At 36.4% G+C, this 16,579-nt stretch overlaps 2 protein-coding genes across 2 annotated transcripts; both read right to left on the bottom strand.

Annotated features, from left to right (window-relative positions):
• Window positions 1-2,132: 2,132 nt before the first annotated feature.
• LOC142625713 (uncharacterized) lies at window positions 2,133-2,993 on the bottom strand. The gene has a single exon (XM_075799410.1). It carries the CDS (start codon window positions 2,991-2,993, stop codon window positions 2,133-2,135), a length of 861 nt encoding a protein of 286 aa, XP_075655525.1.
• Window positions 2,994-8,192: 5,199 nt separating this feature from the next.
• LOC142625705 (laccase-14-like) lies at window positions 8,193-11,442 on the bottom strand. Its single transcript, XM_075799399.1, has 4 exons — window positions 10,824-11,442; window positions 9,716-10,009; window positions 8,832-8,870; window positions 8,193-8,398 (listed from the first exon to the last, which is right to left on the bottom strand). Exons 1-4 carry the CDS (start codon window positions 11,440-11,442, stop codon window positions 8,193-8,195), a joined length of 1,158 nt encoding a protein of 385 aa, XP_075655514.1.
• Between the last annotated feature and the right edge of the window lie 5,137 nt (window positions 11,443-16,579).

Below are 16,579 nucleotides of genomic sequence, written 5' to 3'. Positions count from 1 at the left end.
TTAATTCGGCCACGAAATCGACAAGAATCTTCCCTTTAATGGCTGTCCGGGGCATATATTTAATATCATAAGCTCCCAGCTTGGTTCCTCATTCGACTACGCGACTCGTGTAGTCCGATTTCCTCATGATAGCCTGCAGAGGCAACTAGGTGAGCACCACTATTGTATGAGCTTGAAAATAATGAGGCAGCTTCCTTGTAGCATGTACCACGGCTAGAAGAGCTTTTTCCAAGGGTAGATATCACTGCTCGGCTTCTTGTAAAGATTTGCTAATATAATATATGGGTTTTTGAACCCCGTCATCATTCCGTATTAGGACAAGACTTACAGCATGGTTCGTGACAGCTAAATAGGCATACAACACCTCTTCTTTTTCCGACATTGATAATATCGGGGGGTTTGTCAAGTATTGTTTCAAACCTTCAAAAGCCAAGTTACATTCATTTGTCCACTGGAAATCCTTCCATTTGTGTAAAAGACGATAAAAAGGTCGACACCTATCCTCAGACCAAGAGATGAACCTATTCAAGGCTGCAAACATGCCAACTAGTTTTTGCACCTCCTTAGGATTCCGAGGAGGATGCGACCCTAAGATGGCTTTGATTTGGTCAGGATTAACTTCAATTCCCTGATGAGTTATCATATACCCAAGGAACTTTCCCGAGCTTACTCCGAAAGAGCACTTAGATGCATTCAAACGCAATTTATACTTCCTTAGTACTGAGAATGTTTCGTGTAAGTCCTTCAAATGGTCTCCCGTATTTTTACTTTTGATCACCATATCATCGATATATGCCTCCATATTACGCCCAGCTGCGAATCAAACATTCTAGTAACCATTCGTTGGTAAGTGGAGCCTGCGTTCTTAAGACCAAAGGGCATCACTCGATAATGATAATTTCCATTAAGAGCCTGAAAAGCCGTCTTCTCCTAATCATTCAGTGACATAGGGATCTGATGATAACCTTGAAAAGCATCCAAGAAACTCATCTGGGGATGCCCAACAGTTGCATCCACCAATTGATTAATTCTGGGTATGGGGAAGGGATCCTTTGGACATGCCTTGTTCAGATCCGTGAAGTCAACACAAACTCTCCATTTTTCGTTCTTCTTTTTTACCACAACAGTGTTGGCCAGCCACTCGGGATAAAAAATTTCCTTAATTGCCCCTGATTGCTTTAGCTTGCTAACTTCCTCCTCAACTGCCTCTGCATGCTCTTGGGATGCGCGCTGAGGAGGCTGCTTCTGGGGCATTGCATTGGGATTGACATTCAAATGGTGGCAAATGAATTCCAGATCAATTCCCGGGATGTCATAGGTTGTCCATGCAAAAACATCAATGTTATCCTGTAAGAATTGAACCAACTCCTCCCTTTCCCGCACTGGTAACTTTGATCCCACTTGAAAATATCTCTCATTATCTTCTCCTATAAATATTTTGTCCAACTCCTCGGCAGAACCTCCATCCTTATCACCACCTACTTCCCGAGCAGATTTCTTTAATTGCTATGATGCTTCCGGGGTCTCCCTCGCTAATGAACCTTGGCTTGTTCTGATATTTGCAGACATCAGACATTGCCTAGCTACCAACTAGCTGCCATGTAATACTCCCACATTTCCTCAGATAGGATATTTCACCATTACGTGCAAAGTAGACGAAACTACTCCCATTTCATGGAGCCAAGGCCTGGCCAAAATGGCCGTGTACAGTGAATATGCCATGACTACTATAAAGTTAACTTGGACTTCGGTACCTTCCACCTGTACAGGTAACTTAATCATCCTCCGTGGAATTACTTGTTTTCCATCAAAGCCTACCAATGGGGAGTCATATTTCTCCAAATCCTCTTCTCTCAACTTTAAGCCATTAAATAAATCAAGATACATGATTTCTGCACCACTTCCATCGTCCACCAAGACTCGCCTTACATCATATCCCCCGATACGAATAGTTGCCACCAATGCATCATCATAGGGTTGATACATGCCCTTCTTATCTTTATCAGAGAACCCCAATTCCGGCGTCGCCGAGAACTTCATTATTTTAACCAGATGATTGTTTTCCTCCATGACTTTATTTCCAAAACCGTTTTGCACGGACATGATCCGTAAAGGTTCCCCGACCTCTCTTCTCAGCTGCGCAGAATGACGTTAATGGTGCCTAGAGCTGGTTGAGGAGTATTACCCCAATACTTCCGAGTAACTTGTTGCCCCACTTGCCCGTCCGGTTTAGCTAGGAAGTGATTGATCTTCCCAGCTTTAGCTAATTGGTTCAGATGATCACGCAATGTCTGACAATCTTCTGTGGTATGTCCCTTGTCTTGATGATAATGGCAATGAAGATTTTGATTCCTCGCGGATGCAACTCCACTCATCTTGTTGGGTGGTCTAAAATACGGTTCATGCCGAATTTTCTCCAATATGTGATGTATAGGTTCCTTGAATAACGAATTAACCAGAAGAGTTCTAGTGGACATTGGGTGACTTGAAAAGTCTCGTTTATACCGGCTATCTTGAAACCCCACTCCCCGAAGATCTTTTCTCTCCGGATACACCTTCACCTTTCCTTTGCTTTGCATCTGATCTTCTTCCACCCGTTTATATTTATCTATCCGGTCCATAAGCTGGCGCATATCTATAGCGGCTTTCATTGTTAAGGACTTTCTTAATCCATGCTCTGTGGGAAGCCCCACCTTAAAGGTTCTCACACCCACATTCTCCACATCTCCGTCAATTTCATTATACATTTCCCAATATTGGTCGAAATAGGTTTTGAGTGTTTCCTTTTCCCTCATGGACATAGATAGTAGGGCATCCAAAGGTTTTGGGATCCTACTACAAGTTATAAACCGTGCCCCGAATGCCTTAGTCAATTCTTCAAAGGATGCCAGGGAACCTTCGGCCAAAGCAACAAACCACCACTTGGCTACTGGCCCTAAACTGGAGGGAAACACTCTGCACATCAGCGCCTCATTATTCGAGTAGACGACCATTTTTTTATTAAAATAATTGACGTGTTCTATAGGGTCAGTCCTTCCATTGTAAATAGTAAATATAGGTTGAGAAAACCTGCGGGGGAGCTTTGTCCTATTTATCTTGGCCACAAAGGGGGATTTTGAAATTTACCTCAGAGCTTTACCCATTTCCTTGTTTCCATCATCGTGGTATGCTCCACCTTCACCTTGCGTTTCCTTCTACTTCTTTGTCCTAACACCCGAAGAAGCGCTACCATGGGCCTCATTGTGAAGAGACTCAAACGCTAGAAGCTCCTTTCCTCCAAATTTTGCTTCCGGATTGTCGCTGGAAGAACAAGAAGAGCTCTTCCTTCCCCGTTTCTTACTATCTAAACACCTGCGTAAGTTATCTATCTCAGACTGCATTTGTTGCAACACATCGTTGCGAGACATTTGCCCCTCAGTTGGTGATCGTTGCTTAGCCCCCTGACCGCTACGATGTGATTCCACCACCACCCCTGAAGTATGTCCCTTCCCTACTCCCCGTTGGAGACTTACGGTTAAGTCCCTTCTTTGTGAACTTACTAATTCTTCTCATTCTGGACTTGCCTCTGCCATATACCTTTAAACAGAACGTCTCATTTTGTTGTTCCCACAGACGGCGCCAATTGTAAAGACCAAAAATCATATAACAAACAAACTACCACAATCCGTTCTTTGATTAGAGATCCAAATACAATGAATTTGTAGAGAGGGTAACAACAACAAAAGTCCCCTTTCTGAGTTTTTCCTCCCTTATTTATATCCTTTGCCCTTATCATCTCAGCCCTACACCTTTCCATCTACTCAATCCCTTCCCCTGACACCTATCCGTCGGTAATGGAGAAACGCTCTAACTTTGTGTTCTGTACTGTTCAGGTCATGTCTATATTAATGCAGGTCATGTCTATATTAATGCAACGGACAAAGTCGGTATTCCCTATTTAATGCGGCCATAATGGTTAGTACAGGACATTTAATGCGACGCTCATAGTTATCCAGCCACACCCAGATATTTGCAATATGTCCCCTACATCATCAATCTCTTTTTCTTCCTTTACCCACCCATTCCACTTCATCCTCGGGCATATTTCTTTATTCTCCTCTGCTCATTAGACCTTTCAGTATGTCTCCGTGTCTTCGGCTCTTTGGATCCTTGGGTCTTCAGATCTTCGGCACCTCACAATGATAATGTGGAAAAATACTTGTTGATCAAATATGATGAGTATACTTTCATAAAAGCCGATCTTTCACATGATCAACAGAAGGAAATTAAATATCTCCAATCATATTATGATTTCCAGCAAGCTCTACGTATCAAACCATATGCCTGTTTAAAAAACAAGACATAAAGAAAAAAAAAACATTTTCTTGAAACATTATAAGGTGTTAGGTTCTAAGACCTTAGGGACTAATGTATTAGAACTTCAATGTGCATTGTGTTGGCAAGCCATGATCAAAATACTTAGTCTAGGTTTGGACTTGCTCAAAGTTTGGTTTAAAGTAAGTTTGGAATCAAGTAATTGCAGGAAATTATTTATCTATTTATGCAAGGCTCACTCGATCGAGAATCCTGGATCAAGAATTTTTTGCAGAATTTTAAGTTGGCTCAAACAGCAGTTTAAGCCCATTAAGGATTAGGGTTTTAGATCTACTTCTCCCACTATATAAAGGAAACCCTAAGCACGTTTTTAAAGGCTTCAGAGAGAGAAAAGTGCCTCTTCTTGTATTTAGGGTTTGTACCCAAAAGCTCTCTAGAGTCTTTTTGAATGCTCTTTATGTTGTGTGTGTGAATCTCTTGTGAGATTTAGAGGTATTTGCCTTCACATAAACTTAGTATTATCAAGATCTAGATTGATGTCAAGAGCTTGGTGATTAATTCAGTTGCAAATTCAAGAGCTTAAAGATATACAAACAGGAGTGCTTGTGCTTGCTAAGAATCCAAGAAAGAAGTAGTCCGTGGACTCGAAGCTGTCACGTGATCGTGGTAGTAAGTTTCCTACTCGAGGTAGTAATAGGATGTTAGTGGTCTAAGTCGCTATTGTGTAAACTTCAATTCTTTCATAGTGGATTTAATTTTACCTTGAGGATAGCTAAGTTAAATCCTCCCCAGGTTTTTTACTGGTTTGGTTTTCCTAAGTTATCATACTGTTGTGTTCTTTATTTTCCGCACTTGACAATAATATGATTGATATGTGTTAACCTAGAACTCATAATGTACCTAAGTTAATCACTTGGCTAAATAACTAGGTTAATTTGGTTGTGTTTAAGGGGAATTATATGGGTGCTTGCCCCTATTTTTACTCTTGTATTAGGAATCACAATAGGCGTACTAGTAATTGTATGGTTAGAAAGAGAAATATCCGCAGGGCTACAACAACGTATTGGACCCGAATATTCCGGTCCCTTAGGAGTTCTTCAAGCTCTAGCAGATGGGACAAAATTACTTTTCAAAGAAAATCTTCTTCCATCTAGAGGAGATACTCGGTTATTCAGTATCGGACCATCCATAGCAGTTATGTATTTTACTCGGTTCCAGCAATATTGTCAAAGTCCAACGAAAACCCACAATAAAAAAAATAAAATAAAAACTACAGAAAAGCAAAAGTAGGAAAAACAAATGCAGAAGCTGAGAAAATACAATTACAATGATAAATCCATATAGATCTGAACATGGATCTTAAAAAGCAGAGCACCAAAGATCCAATTCCACAAAATATCTCATACAAAACCCTCACTCTTGTTCTTAATTTTAACTAAGCCCTCACTTTTTGTTCTTGTTTTCCCTTGTTCTTTTATGTTTTTTATGTTTTGGAGGAGAGAGACATAAAATGGGAGCAAAATTACATATTTAGCCTCATTTTTAATTGAAGTGGGTTACAGAATCCTAACTGAGCTAACCTCAAGTGGATAAAGTGTCAAAATTCAAACCATGGGTAAGCAATTTAAATTTCGGCCAAATCACAAGTGGGTAAGTTGCAACTAGCCCTATATTTTATATGCTCTAAAACCCTAGTGCACATTCCAAAGACAACCTAGATCTAACATGCTAGCATTCAAGAACATATGAAGAACTAGAAATAAAATGCATACTTTGATTCAAAAGAACTATAGAATAATTAAAAGATCAAAACTACTAACGAGAGAGAGAGAGAGAGAGAGAGAGAGAGAGAGAGAGAGAGAGAGAGAGAAGAGAGAGAGAGAGAGAGACCATATGTTTCTTTGAAATTTGGGGAGGAAGTGGATATATGGTGTGTTTTGGTTTGATACTAGAGATGGGTATTTATACTACATGCCAGGGGTCAAGAATAAGTCTCTAGGCGATGTGAAACTCCAAAAAATTTGGATTTTTGTGTACAAAACATTGGGATTAAGGTCAAATTGAGTGGGGAACAAGAAAACGCAAAATGGAAAGAAATTTGGAGGTTCTGGTCCAAGTGTCGATTGACATTTGGTTCTAGACCCTTCTAGATTTTTTTCCTTTTTGGTATGTTTCTTTCTAGTTTTAATTGTGATATGATTTCCTTTGAATTTTGACTTTCTTTTCAGACTTTCTTGGTTTCAAAGATTAGCAAATTAATTTCAAAGAATTTAATTAAATTAATTAAAATTTTAATTAATTAATTTTAAGGAATTAATTAAAATTTTAATTAATCGATTTTAAGGAATTAATTAAAAATTTGTTTCCAGGATTGAATCAAGTGCATACAATCCTATAATAAATCATACCCTCAACCAATAGTGTTATGACACATTGATTTATTTCATGCAATGCAATTGGAAATCAAATTATCAGATTAAATTATAGTTTTACCCCTGTGATGTGACGATGATATGCACATGAGATGCAAATGAGGTTAAATTAGCTTGTAAAATGGGATGTTTACACATGGTTGCCAAGTCACACGTGTCTTTTTTCTAGCACAACGTGTTGATTTATATCAGTAAACAAATATAGTATAAACAACCATATTTTGGTCTTAATCACTAAATTATTTTATTATATATATTGTTTGTTCATTTAGACCCCTTGAACTAGATTGTTTAACCTAATCAATTAACCAAGTTGATTATTAGGTTTATTATTCAAATCTAGGTTAAACAAGTGTATATCATATCATGCACAGTAGCGGAAAAGTAAATAACACCACAATATGATGACCTAGGAAAATTGATGAAACTAACCGTTTCAAGGTAAAAACCTAGAAATGATTTGACCTAGCTATCCTCAAGGTAAAACAAATCCAGTATAAGAGAATCAAATTTTTTGCAACTAGATTTAATCTTAAATTTATTACTACCTCATGTAGTAACTTACTGACACAATCACATGCAAACTCCGAATCCATAGATTCCTTCTCTCCTTGGATTTATTGCAACACAAGCACCGTCACTTGTGACTTTAAGATCTCATTAAAAGGTTTCAAATCACCATTAATAATGATCTCGTAACAACAACTAGGTTCTACCACCGCTTAATTGTAGATCTTACTCCAGTAGATTCTTGTGTAATAAAAAGGTACAAAACCTCTCAGATCTCACAAAGGTAACACACAAGTCTTCCAAAAAATCTGAAAAACAGAGTTAGGGTTTCTCTTTCATATGTGGACCAAGTTAGAATAAAACCCTAAACGTTTTCACGAGCTTGGGCCTTGTTTAAACATTCTGCAGAATCTAATTTCTGCGATTCTCGATCGATTGAGCTTGGTAGAATATGACTCCCCTTTTCTACAGTCAGGTAGAACTTGAAACTTGAAACCTACACCTTTAAACATTGCCTAACACATAGACTAGACATATTTGTTCTCAATTTGCCAACACAAAACTAAAATATGATTCTAAATATTTAATCATAAATCTTCAAAACCTAATATGTGTGTGTGTGTATTTGAGAGAGGGAGTTGCAACTTATGGCAATCACTCCTAATGATAAGTTCTTTATCTTCAGAATAAGATAGCAGACGAGAATTGAACCCCAGATCTTTTATTTAACCATCAGAAACTTTATCAATTAAACTAATTGAAATCCACAATTATTTTATTATATAAAAATATTTTATTTAAGGGTTTCTCGCTATGGACCCTTTTCCAACTAAGGAACATTTATTTTTTTAAATGGAAGAGAGTTCGCTTATTAAGAGCTACAGATAATTAATGCAATACAACAATAAACTTATTACATAAAGTTGATTAATGCATCTAGCTAAAAATTGATTCGTTATCTTTTACATGATCCAATCCAACATTGTTTTGAAGCCGAGATCTTAAAGGAACTTTGCAAGAAGGCATGTGAGGAGGGGGTTGGCGAATGCTTGTCTCAGTAGTGTCTCCATTCTTCACAATAAAAACAGCAGCCATTCCCAAAGTCATATGTCTATCTAAATGATAATGCCAAAACCACACACCTGCCACCAAATATAATTGATATTAGCATCCACAAAATACAGAACAACCAAAGCCACATGGTTAGATCATCAACACATTTAACTCATCCAATCAGTTGCAAGGGAGCTAGGTTGTTGGTTACAAGATCTTGGGCCAAGTATATTTAAAGCCCACGACCGTGGTATCTCTAATGTGCATGCATTTCTTTTTATAGTAGCAGTAACTAAAAATGTAAAATAGAAACGTAACTAAGAGCATCAACATTCATTTTTTCTAATTCTATCATATTTTACCATCTAAAAAACTACTTTATCAATTATACCATACCATTTTACAATACTCCAACATCCTAAAACTCTTTTTTTTTTCCCATTTTATTTAAATATTCTTTTTTAATCCTTTTTTTTTTACTATTTCTCTTTTTCTCTTTCTTTTCCTCTCTTTCTCCCTCACCTCTAGCACCAGCCTCAACTCTAGCACCGGCCTCAACCTCTAGCAAACCCATACCCAACAAATCACAACATGCAAATCACAACAAAAAATCACTCAAATCAAACAAGCACCAGACCTCCGATCGGATACCCAGCAAATCACAACATGCAAATCACGACAAAAAATCACTCAAATCAAACAAGCACCAGGTAAGCAACCTCTAGCAAATTACTTGCTGATCTCCAATCCAAATCAAAATCAAAATCAAAATCAAAATCCAAAATCCATAACAAATCACTCGCCGATCTCCGATCCAAATCAAAATCCAAAATCAAAATAAAAATCCAAAACCCAAAATCAAAACCAGAAACCCACCACTGACCCATGCCACCGCTGCACCACCTGACCCATGCCCACATCAGTCACAAACCCACCACTACCAAGAACCCACACAACTCACCGATCTCCACCGCTAGAAACCCATATCGCTTGCCGATCTCCACTGCTAGAAACCATGAAAAAAAAACCCAAAATTGAGAGACCGACTGAGAGAGAAAGGCCTGAGATTAAAGGGATTTGGAGATGGGTAGGTGAATCGGCAGAGATGGTGAGAGAGAAAGAGGATGAGAGAGGCTTGGCGTGAGTTTGAGTCTTAGCAATGGAGAGAGACGAGAGACCGTGGAAGAAGGAATGATATTTTACAAATAAAATATTAATATAATTTTTACAATTGAGCTACAGTGTGATTCCAAATGTAGAATCACACTGTAGCACAATTGCAAATTTTTTTTCAATTCTCTCATTTTACCAATTTCGTTGGAGTGGCTTTTTTGGGCTTCTTTTAGACTTCAATTGTAAAAGGGCTTAGATATACCATATCCAACATTCATTGCAGATGCTCTAACCTGGATTGTTTGCAACAAATCTGATGGCTAGCCATCCATTCTTAGGAACTGAAAAGGTATTCACTTCAACTGGATCAACCAAATTAAAACTTTTTGGATCGGTTTCATTGTCGTAATTCCCTAAACCTTTTCCATCCATGTAAAAGCTATACCCAGGCAAATGCATTGGGTGAAATGCTGACCCATCCAACAAATTGGTACCTTGAAAAACTATCTCAACTGGTTCATTATAATTCAACACCTTCACCTTGGTCCCAATGCTTGTTAATGCTAAATCTCCTTCATAATCGTCACCTGGGAAGTTATAAAAGAAGGGGGAAAGTTTGGAAAACCTGTAGTACTATACACTCCACTAATGTTCCTGCATGAAAGGTCTTAATTTAATACATTTTCCCAGTCTATAGTCATCTATAGTACTCTCATGTTACGTATAGATGAAATATTTATAACTAGTTATTAATTAATGTAATGTTTGGGAAAGTAATTTATTAAAATTGTCTCTAAAAATTAAAAAAGAGAATTAAGTGTGTGTTTGGCAAAAATTATTTTTGCCAATTTAATTTATTATTCAGCTTATTTTTGTTACTATTTATTGGTCCTACTGCACTTTTTGATATTATTCATGGGTCCCACTGTACTATTTCACTTAACTTTTGTCTTTATCTATAATAATTTTAGCAAAAAATTTTCAAATTCAACAAAATAAGCAGATTACAAACATATCCTAAAATTAAAATTTATTACATATGAGAGGACCATGTATTGATCAATCTACAATAGTTTGTTTATATCACATGTATTACTGGTCATTTGAGTAAAAGCTACAATTGTTTGTTAATTTCATTTCTTACATTGTAGGACATGCAATCGTAGAGAAGCAAGGGAAAGGCACTGAAATTTCATACCTTTTTCCTTCACTAAAACAAAGCGATGTATATTTAGTGTCCGTTTGACAAAGATTATTTTTACCAACTTATTTTACTATTTAACTTTTTTTGCTACTATTCACGAGTCTCACTGTACTATTTTAACTAATTTTTATTTTTATTTACAATACTTTTAGCAAAAAGTTTTCAGTTTTAACAAAATAATTAGATTTCAAACAAACCCTTAAAGTAAAAGAGGGATAGAGTGAAAAACCTGTAGTAAACCCGTAGTACATTACTAGAAATTGGGTTGGACCAACTAATGTTATTAGCGCTTGAAGCCAATATGTCTTCTTCACTTGCTGATGGTGTAATGTTTCGAAAAACAACTTTGTTGATGGAAACTGCTATAAACATTCTAGTAGTCACATTTAGAGGGACATGTATCGGATGGTCTTCGCTTGCTAAGCTCCTAAATATGCTTTGGAATTTTATGGCAGCTTTTAAGTCTTTGTAAAGAGGAAGCGTACTTGGAAAGGTAGAGGATGATGGGATAGGATAATTGCCTCTGTATTGGAGGATCGTGGTAACATTGACAAGATCGAACTCTGTTACTTGTTCTACTTGGCTCCAGAATTGACGAGCAGCTATATAATAATGGCCAAGACTCTGATTTGCTATGAGTAGAATGTCCATTGTTTGTCCTGGGCTTATCAAAATGTAACTAGTGGTTACAGGTTTGATATAATTCCCATCTGTTCCAACAATTGTGAGGTCGTGTTGAGCAATTGCGAAGAACATATCTGCAGGCACAACTGCGTTGACTAGACGAAGAAGGTAGGTCTTGCCTTGATCAACCATCCAACAGTTTGTTATTTCTACAACATTAAGAAAATTATGACTTAATTTATGATTCCAATAGGCGATAATGGCAAAATTTATCTGGTTATGAGAAAGTAATCCAACAAGTTTCCTTTGAGCTCCAAAATCTATAATCGTATTGATTCTTTGTCTTGTGTACAACTTTCATACTGATCACCCATGTTACGTTTTAAATATGAACATCAATTAAAAAATATAGATGTCACGAGTAAAATTATGGACGTTGCATATATAGTGTACATCATTGACTGTAAGAGACTAATTACGGAATCTAAAATCTACAACCATACCTTTGGAGCGTGGACACAAATCTCCTGGTTCTCCATTTATGGTGTAAGCAATGGAATGTGGCAAGTCATCACCAAATTATAGATCCTCGTCCAACAAAGTTTTTAAATTTCCACTGTACAATGTACCTGCATACTTAGCAAAACTAAATCAGAAATATGCATAAGGTGCATTTGGTTTGTTGTAATGTGTCATTGATGTGATGCACATTAGGATAATAAGATATTAAGGTTTTTGGTTTATTTTATTTTAATTTTCTAAAATTACAATAATCTAAAATTACAAAATATATCACATCATCTTAATCTCATCACCTTCCTAAATAATGTAATATTGTATTCTTATATTGCAATTACATTAATGTAATATTACAATAATATAATATTACAATATAATGTAATATCATGGTGAACCAAACGCTCCCTTAATTTAATCTCAAATATTTACTAAGCTCTAGCAGTTAACCTATGCAAATGCACGCTATGAGACCCAAAACGACTTTGCAAAATAAATTAATTGTATTTTAGTAAGTAAACAACAAATTCTTGTCTGGGTTTAGTTACTAGTTATTACACCATCAGTGCTATTGATATCGTACTCCAAACGTCAAACGTAACACTTAGGAATGCATTTTTTTTTTTCATAATTTAGAATTTATTTTGTTAATTGACATTTTTTTTTTATCCATTATAAAGGATAGGGCTGCTTATGGCCGTAAGTTTTTTTGGATTGTTATACTACTCAAAATTTTTATCATAATATCTCAATCAAAATATCGTTAATTATTCCATTACTATGAGTAGGTGAAGATTTTATTATTATGATTATTATTGTTTTTTGAAATATGAATAATTTCATAACTTAAGTGCATGTCTCATTGTCTCGAACACAATATATTTTTCTCATTTGAGTTTGAAGTGCGAATTGCAAGTAGATTCATACTGTTATCGTTGGTTTCTAAAATCTAAACTCAATTCCAACTTGGAGCCTACTAGTGAGGATTTGGAAACATAATATCAATATGTTACATGTGGAGCAGCTTAGAAGTTGAATTGATTCAAGCACGCCAACCGTTCTTCAACTTAAATTAAGCTAACTTATTTTATTTCCTTAAAGTCAACTTATTTAAGTAAAATTTTATTTAAAAAGCCCAATGTCAACTTTATTTGCTTTGGTTAAATAAAGCTAGCTTATTTTACTACCTTAAACTCAACTTATTTAAGTCAATTTTGGACTTGTATAATATAATACTTAATTAACGGAGATATATCACTTTAGTAGAGAGTAGAGATACATTATGCAGGGTGATTAGTTAAAGAAATAAATAATAAAAAAAATAGTGCAGCGTGCTCTATTATGATCCCATGTCTCTAGCGTTCAACCTATATTAATTAGGTCAGCGTGATCTGAAATTTATTTTTTTTAGGTACCAATATATTAATGGATTGGGATGAGGTTACCATGTGCGATTGTTCTCAATTATTCTTTGAATGAAAAGAAAATTTAAAAGGTAAAAAAAAAAAAAAAAAAAAATTAACGTAAAGAAGTTTTTTTTTTTTTGTTAGAGCAGCACTTATTTTAGAGACACAATGATGAAAATATTTTTACTAGCATTTTTTCTAAATATAAATTCAAGGAACCTGGTTTAAAATACTGTTTTGAGAGCTATGAAATTTCTCTTGGTGTATGGTTGGAGTCATCTTGTAAGATTCCTATAAGAATCATATTAGAGTTCTTAGAGCATTCGTTTATTTCGATGTATAAAATTTAAAGGAATGTAGAATCGTAGATGGCGAGGAGCATTCAAATTCCTACGATACCTTAAATTTGTGGAGATGTGAATTCTCATGCACATTATTTCCAATATCTCCAAAAGTTTAATTTCTTATGAATCATAAAATTATCCTCGTTTGGTTAAAAAAAAATCCTCATTTGAAAATACCCTTAATTAGATGCCAGTTTCAAAATGAGTAAGAGAAACTATTCAGTTTTCAATAGTGTGTTGAGAAGTATTAAAGTTCTAATGCACAACTCAATCAAACCACATAATTAAGCATTCTACATTTTTTTTTTTCCTGATTAACTAGTCAGTGTACATTTATAAACCAATAAAACCTAAGAATATACGTGAGTTAATGTTATGTGATAATATGAATACAAAGTGTTTATATATATATATATATTAGCAATACAAGGTTTTTCTTACATCTTTATATTTTCCTACTGTCATTTAACCATTTTTTTTTTTATAGATAATGTTATTGGTGTTCTAAGAAAAAGTGAGATATAAAAGATACTTCATGTTTATATTAGAGCATCTCCAACAAGCTCTCTAAACCTGAAATTTAGAGAGGAAACCCATAAAATGGTGTTCTAACAGTCTCTCTAAATTACTGTTCATTAGCAAAAAATTATTTGCTAATGAACAGTCACTCTCTTGGTCTGATGACCTACTGTTCATGAGCATAACAATTAACTGTGATAAAAAAAATTCAAACCACCAAATAAAATATTCAATTTTACTCAAGTTCACAACGGCTAAGTGCAAACATCTCAACCATTCTAGAATTTTCTCTCTCTCAAGCATTTCTATCTAAACTCAAAGAGTTAGTTGGAAAGTGTAATTGAAAAAGTAAACAAGCAAAAGGTAAAATGTAATGTTCATTCTCCAAGCAATACAAATATTTAAAAAGGCTGTTCGAGATGCTCTTATGCCAAGGTTTTTGAGAATAGAAAAGAATCCTTTACAATCTCTATTAATATGTATAACATTATAATATTTTATTCTTAGAAAATCTTATTAAAACAATTATGGGTACGGTTGCATTACTAAGTGACTGTTTGGATCCAGCTTATCCTTGCATCTGTGCGTTTGCGTTTGTGATATGCTGTGACCCACGAGTACAGTGACACAAAAACGCGCTGAGGGGAAACGCAGGATGAAGAAAAGAGCTTTCAGCGTTTCATTAAAATTTAAAACGCATGGGGGGTACTGTTCATGGACACCTTCTAGAAACAAAGAGCTGAGACACACCATTTCCTTAAAAACTCCAACGCATGCGTGATGGGGTGTCCGTGTAGCCTTCACAAAGCCATCTGTGATGACAACGGTGCGCACAGCTTCCATCTGATCGCACAAGCATAGCTCCATCTGATCAAAACAGTGCGTTCCTCCTCTGTTCAACGGATATTTTTTCTCTTCTTCAGCTTTCTTCTTTTCTCCCAACTACCATGGCAGAATGTGTTCAAACCTCTTCAATGCTCCTTCCGAATCATCTTCAATGAATTGCACCTACCCACCAACCACAAAACCATCAAAACAGAGCACACATGGTAGAAGAAAGCCCATTATGCGGAACTCTCTGAAAAGAACCCCTCTGTTCTTCCTTCACGCAAGCAAACCTTGTCTCCACTTGAGACATCGTTGCTGCCACTATGGGTCTCTGCATTCACGGGTAAGTTGCCTCTAATTTCTTATGCTCTCTCATCTGTTGGTGTGGTTATAATGTGATCCATGAGGCTTCATCAATCTGTGATTTTTTTTTTTGTGTTCAACGGTTGTGTGTGGTGTGTGTGTTCAACGTTTGTGTGTGGTTCTTTTGTGTTTTCCATGACACTATAATGTGGGTTTCTTGATCCTTCGTGTAATACCATATGTAAATTCTCTTCCTACCTCTGTTGTATATAATGTATATGTGAGTTCACTTTGCATTTTTCATGTGGGCATGCCTAACTAATTATAAGATATGCACATGAACTGTTTGTTGAAATGCCTCAATGAGTATAGAAGGAAGTTGTAGCAAAAATGGTTAAGGAGAAATCGAAGGACGGTGCTAGTAATGATCAGAGAGCTGATTGGAAAGACATTAAGGAACTACAAGCTTTTTGTGAGTTCTGTGCCGTTCAAGTCCTAGAAGGCCAGAGAAGCGGAGGATTTCTAACCAAAATTGGGGTTGATACAGTGATTCAGCAGTTGGATAACCATTTTGGAAAAGTGGTGACTTTCCTGTAGATTAAAAAGAAATGGGATCATCTGAAAAAAGGGTGGGGGCAGTATAACGAGTGTTTTGACAATGAGAGTGGGTTGGGTTATGATGCTAGAACTGGGCTGCTTTAGGCCACTGATGAGTGGTGGACCCAAAAGATTACGGTTAGTTCACTTTACATGATTGTGAAAAACTTTACTGTCTACAACTATATATTATTGTGTTCTAACTACTGGTTCTCCACATGTAGGCATGTCCCAATGCAAAAACCTTCAAAAATAAACGTTTGCCGAATCGTGAGGCGCTGAACATCATATTTGGAGGCACGGTTGCAACGGGAAAAAATGCATTCTGCACAAGTGGTCAAATGCCAAAGGAAACCACCGAAGGTTCTGGGGACTCTGCTAATAGCACACAATTTGTTGATCCCCAATGTGAACCTTTTTCTGAATGTTGACGCAATGGAGGTTCAAGGTCCATCATCGTCGAGAGCAGAACCGACAATGACTAAAAGGGGAAAGGCTTGGCAACCAGTGTCCACCTTTTCAAGCCAATTTGCAAGAAATCAAAAAAAAAAAAAAACGTTCAGTTGCGCAAGAGATGTTTGACTCTTTGAAGAGCATCTCAGAGGTTTTTCTTGAAAGTAGGAGTGTAGATACCTGTACACCATTTGCTTCCACAGCAACTACTCAGGTTAAACAATTATGGACATGGTGTTGAGTCTTCCCGGGGTGCACTCGGGTCATTACCTTCATCTATTCAGCACCATCTACTTCATGGAAAAAGAGAAGGGTAGGCACATGTTCACAGCACTTTGCGATGACAAGGACATCCAGCTGAAG

The sequence above is a fragment of the Castanea sativa genome, chromosome 1 (assembly GCF_040712315.1).
Source record: "Castanea sativa cultivar Marrone di Chiusa Pesio chromosome 1, ASM4071231v1".
NCBI classification, from domain to species: domain Eukaryota; kingdom Viridiplantae; phylum Streptophyta; class Magnoliopsida; order Fagales; family Fagaceae; genus Castanea; species Castanea sativa.
This window is presented reverse-complemented; position numbering and strand designations above follow the sequence as displayed.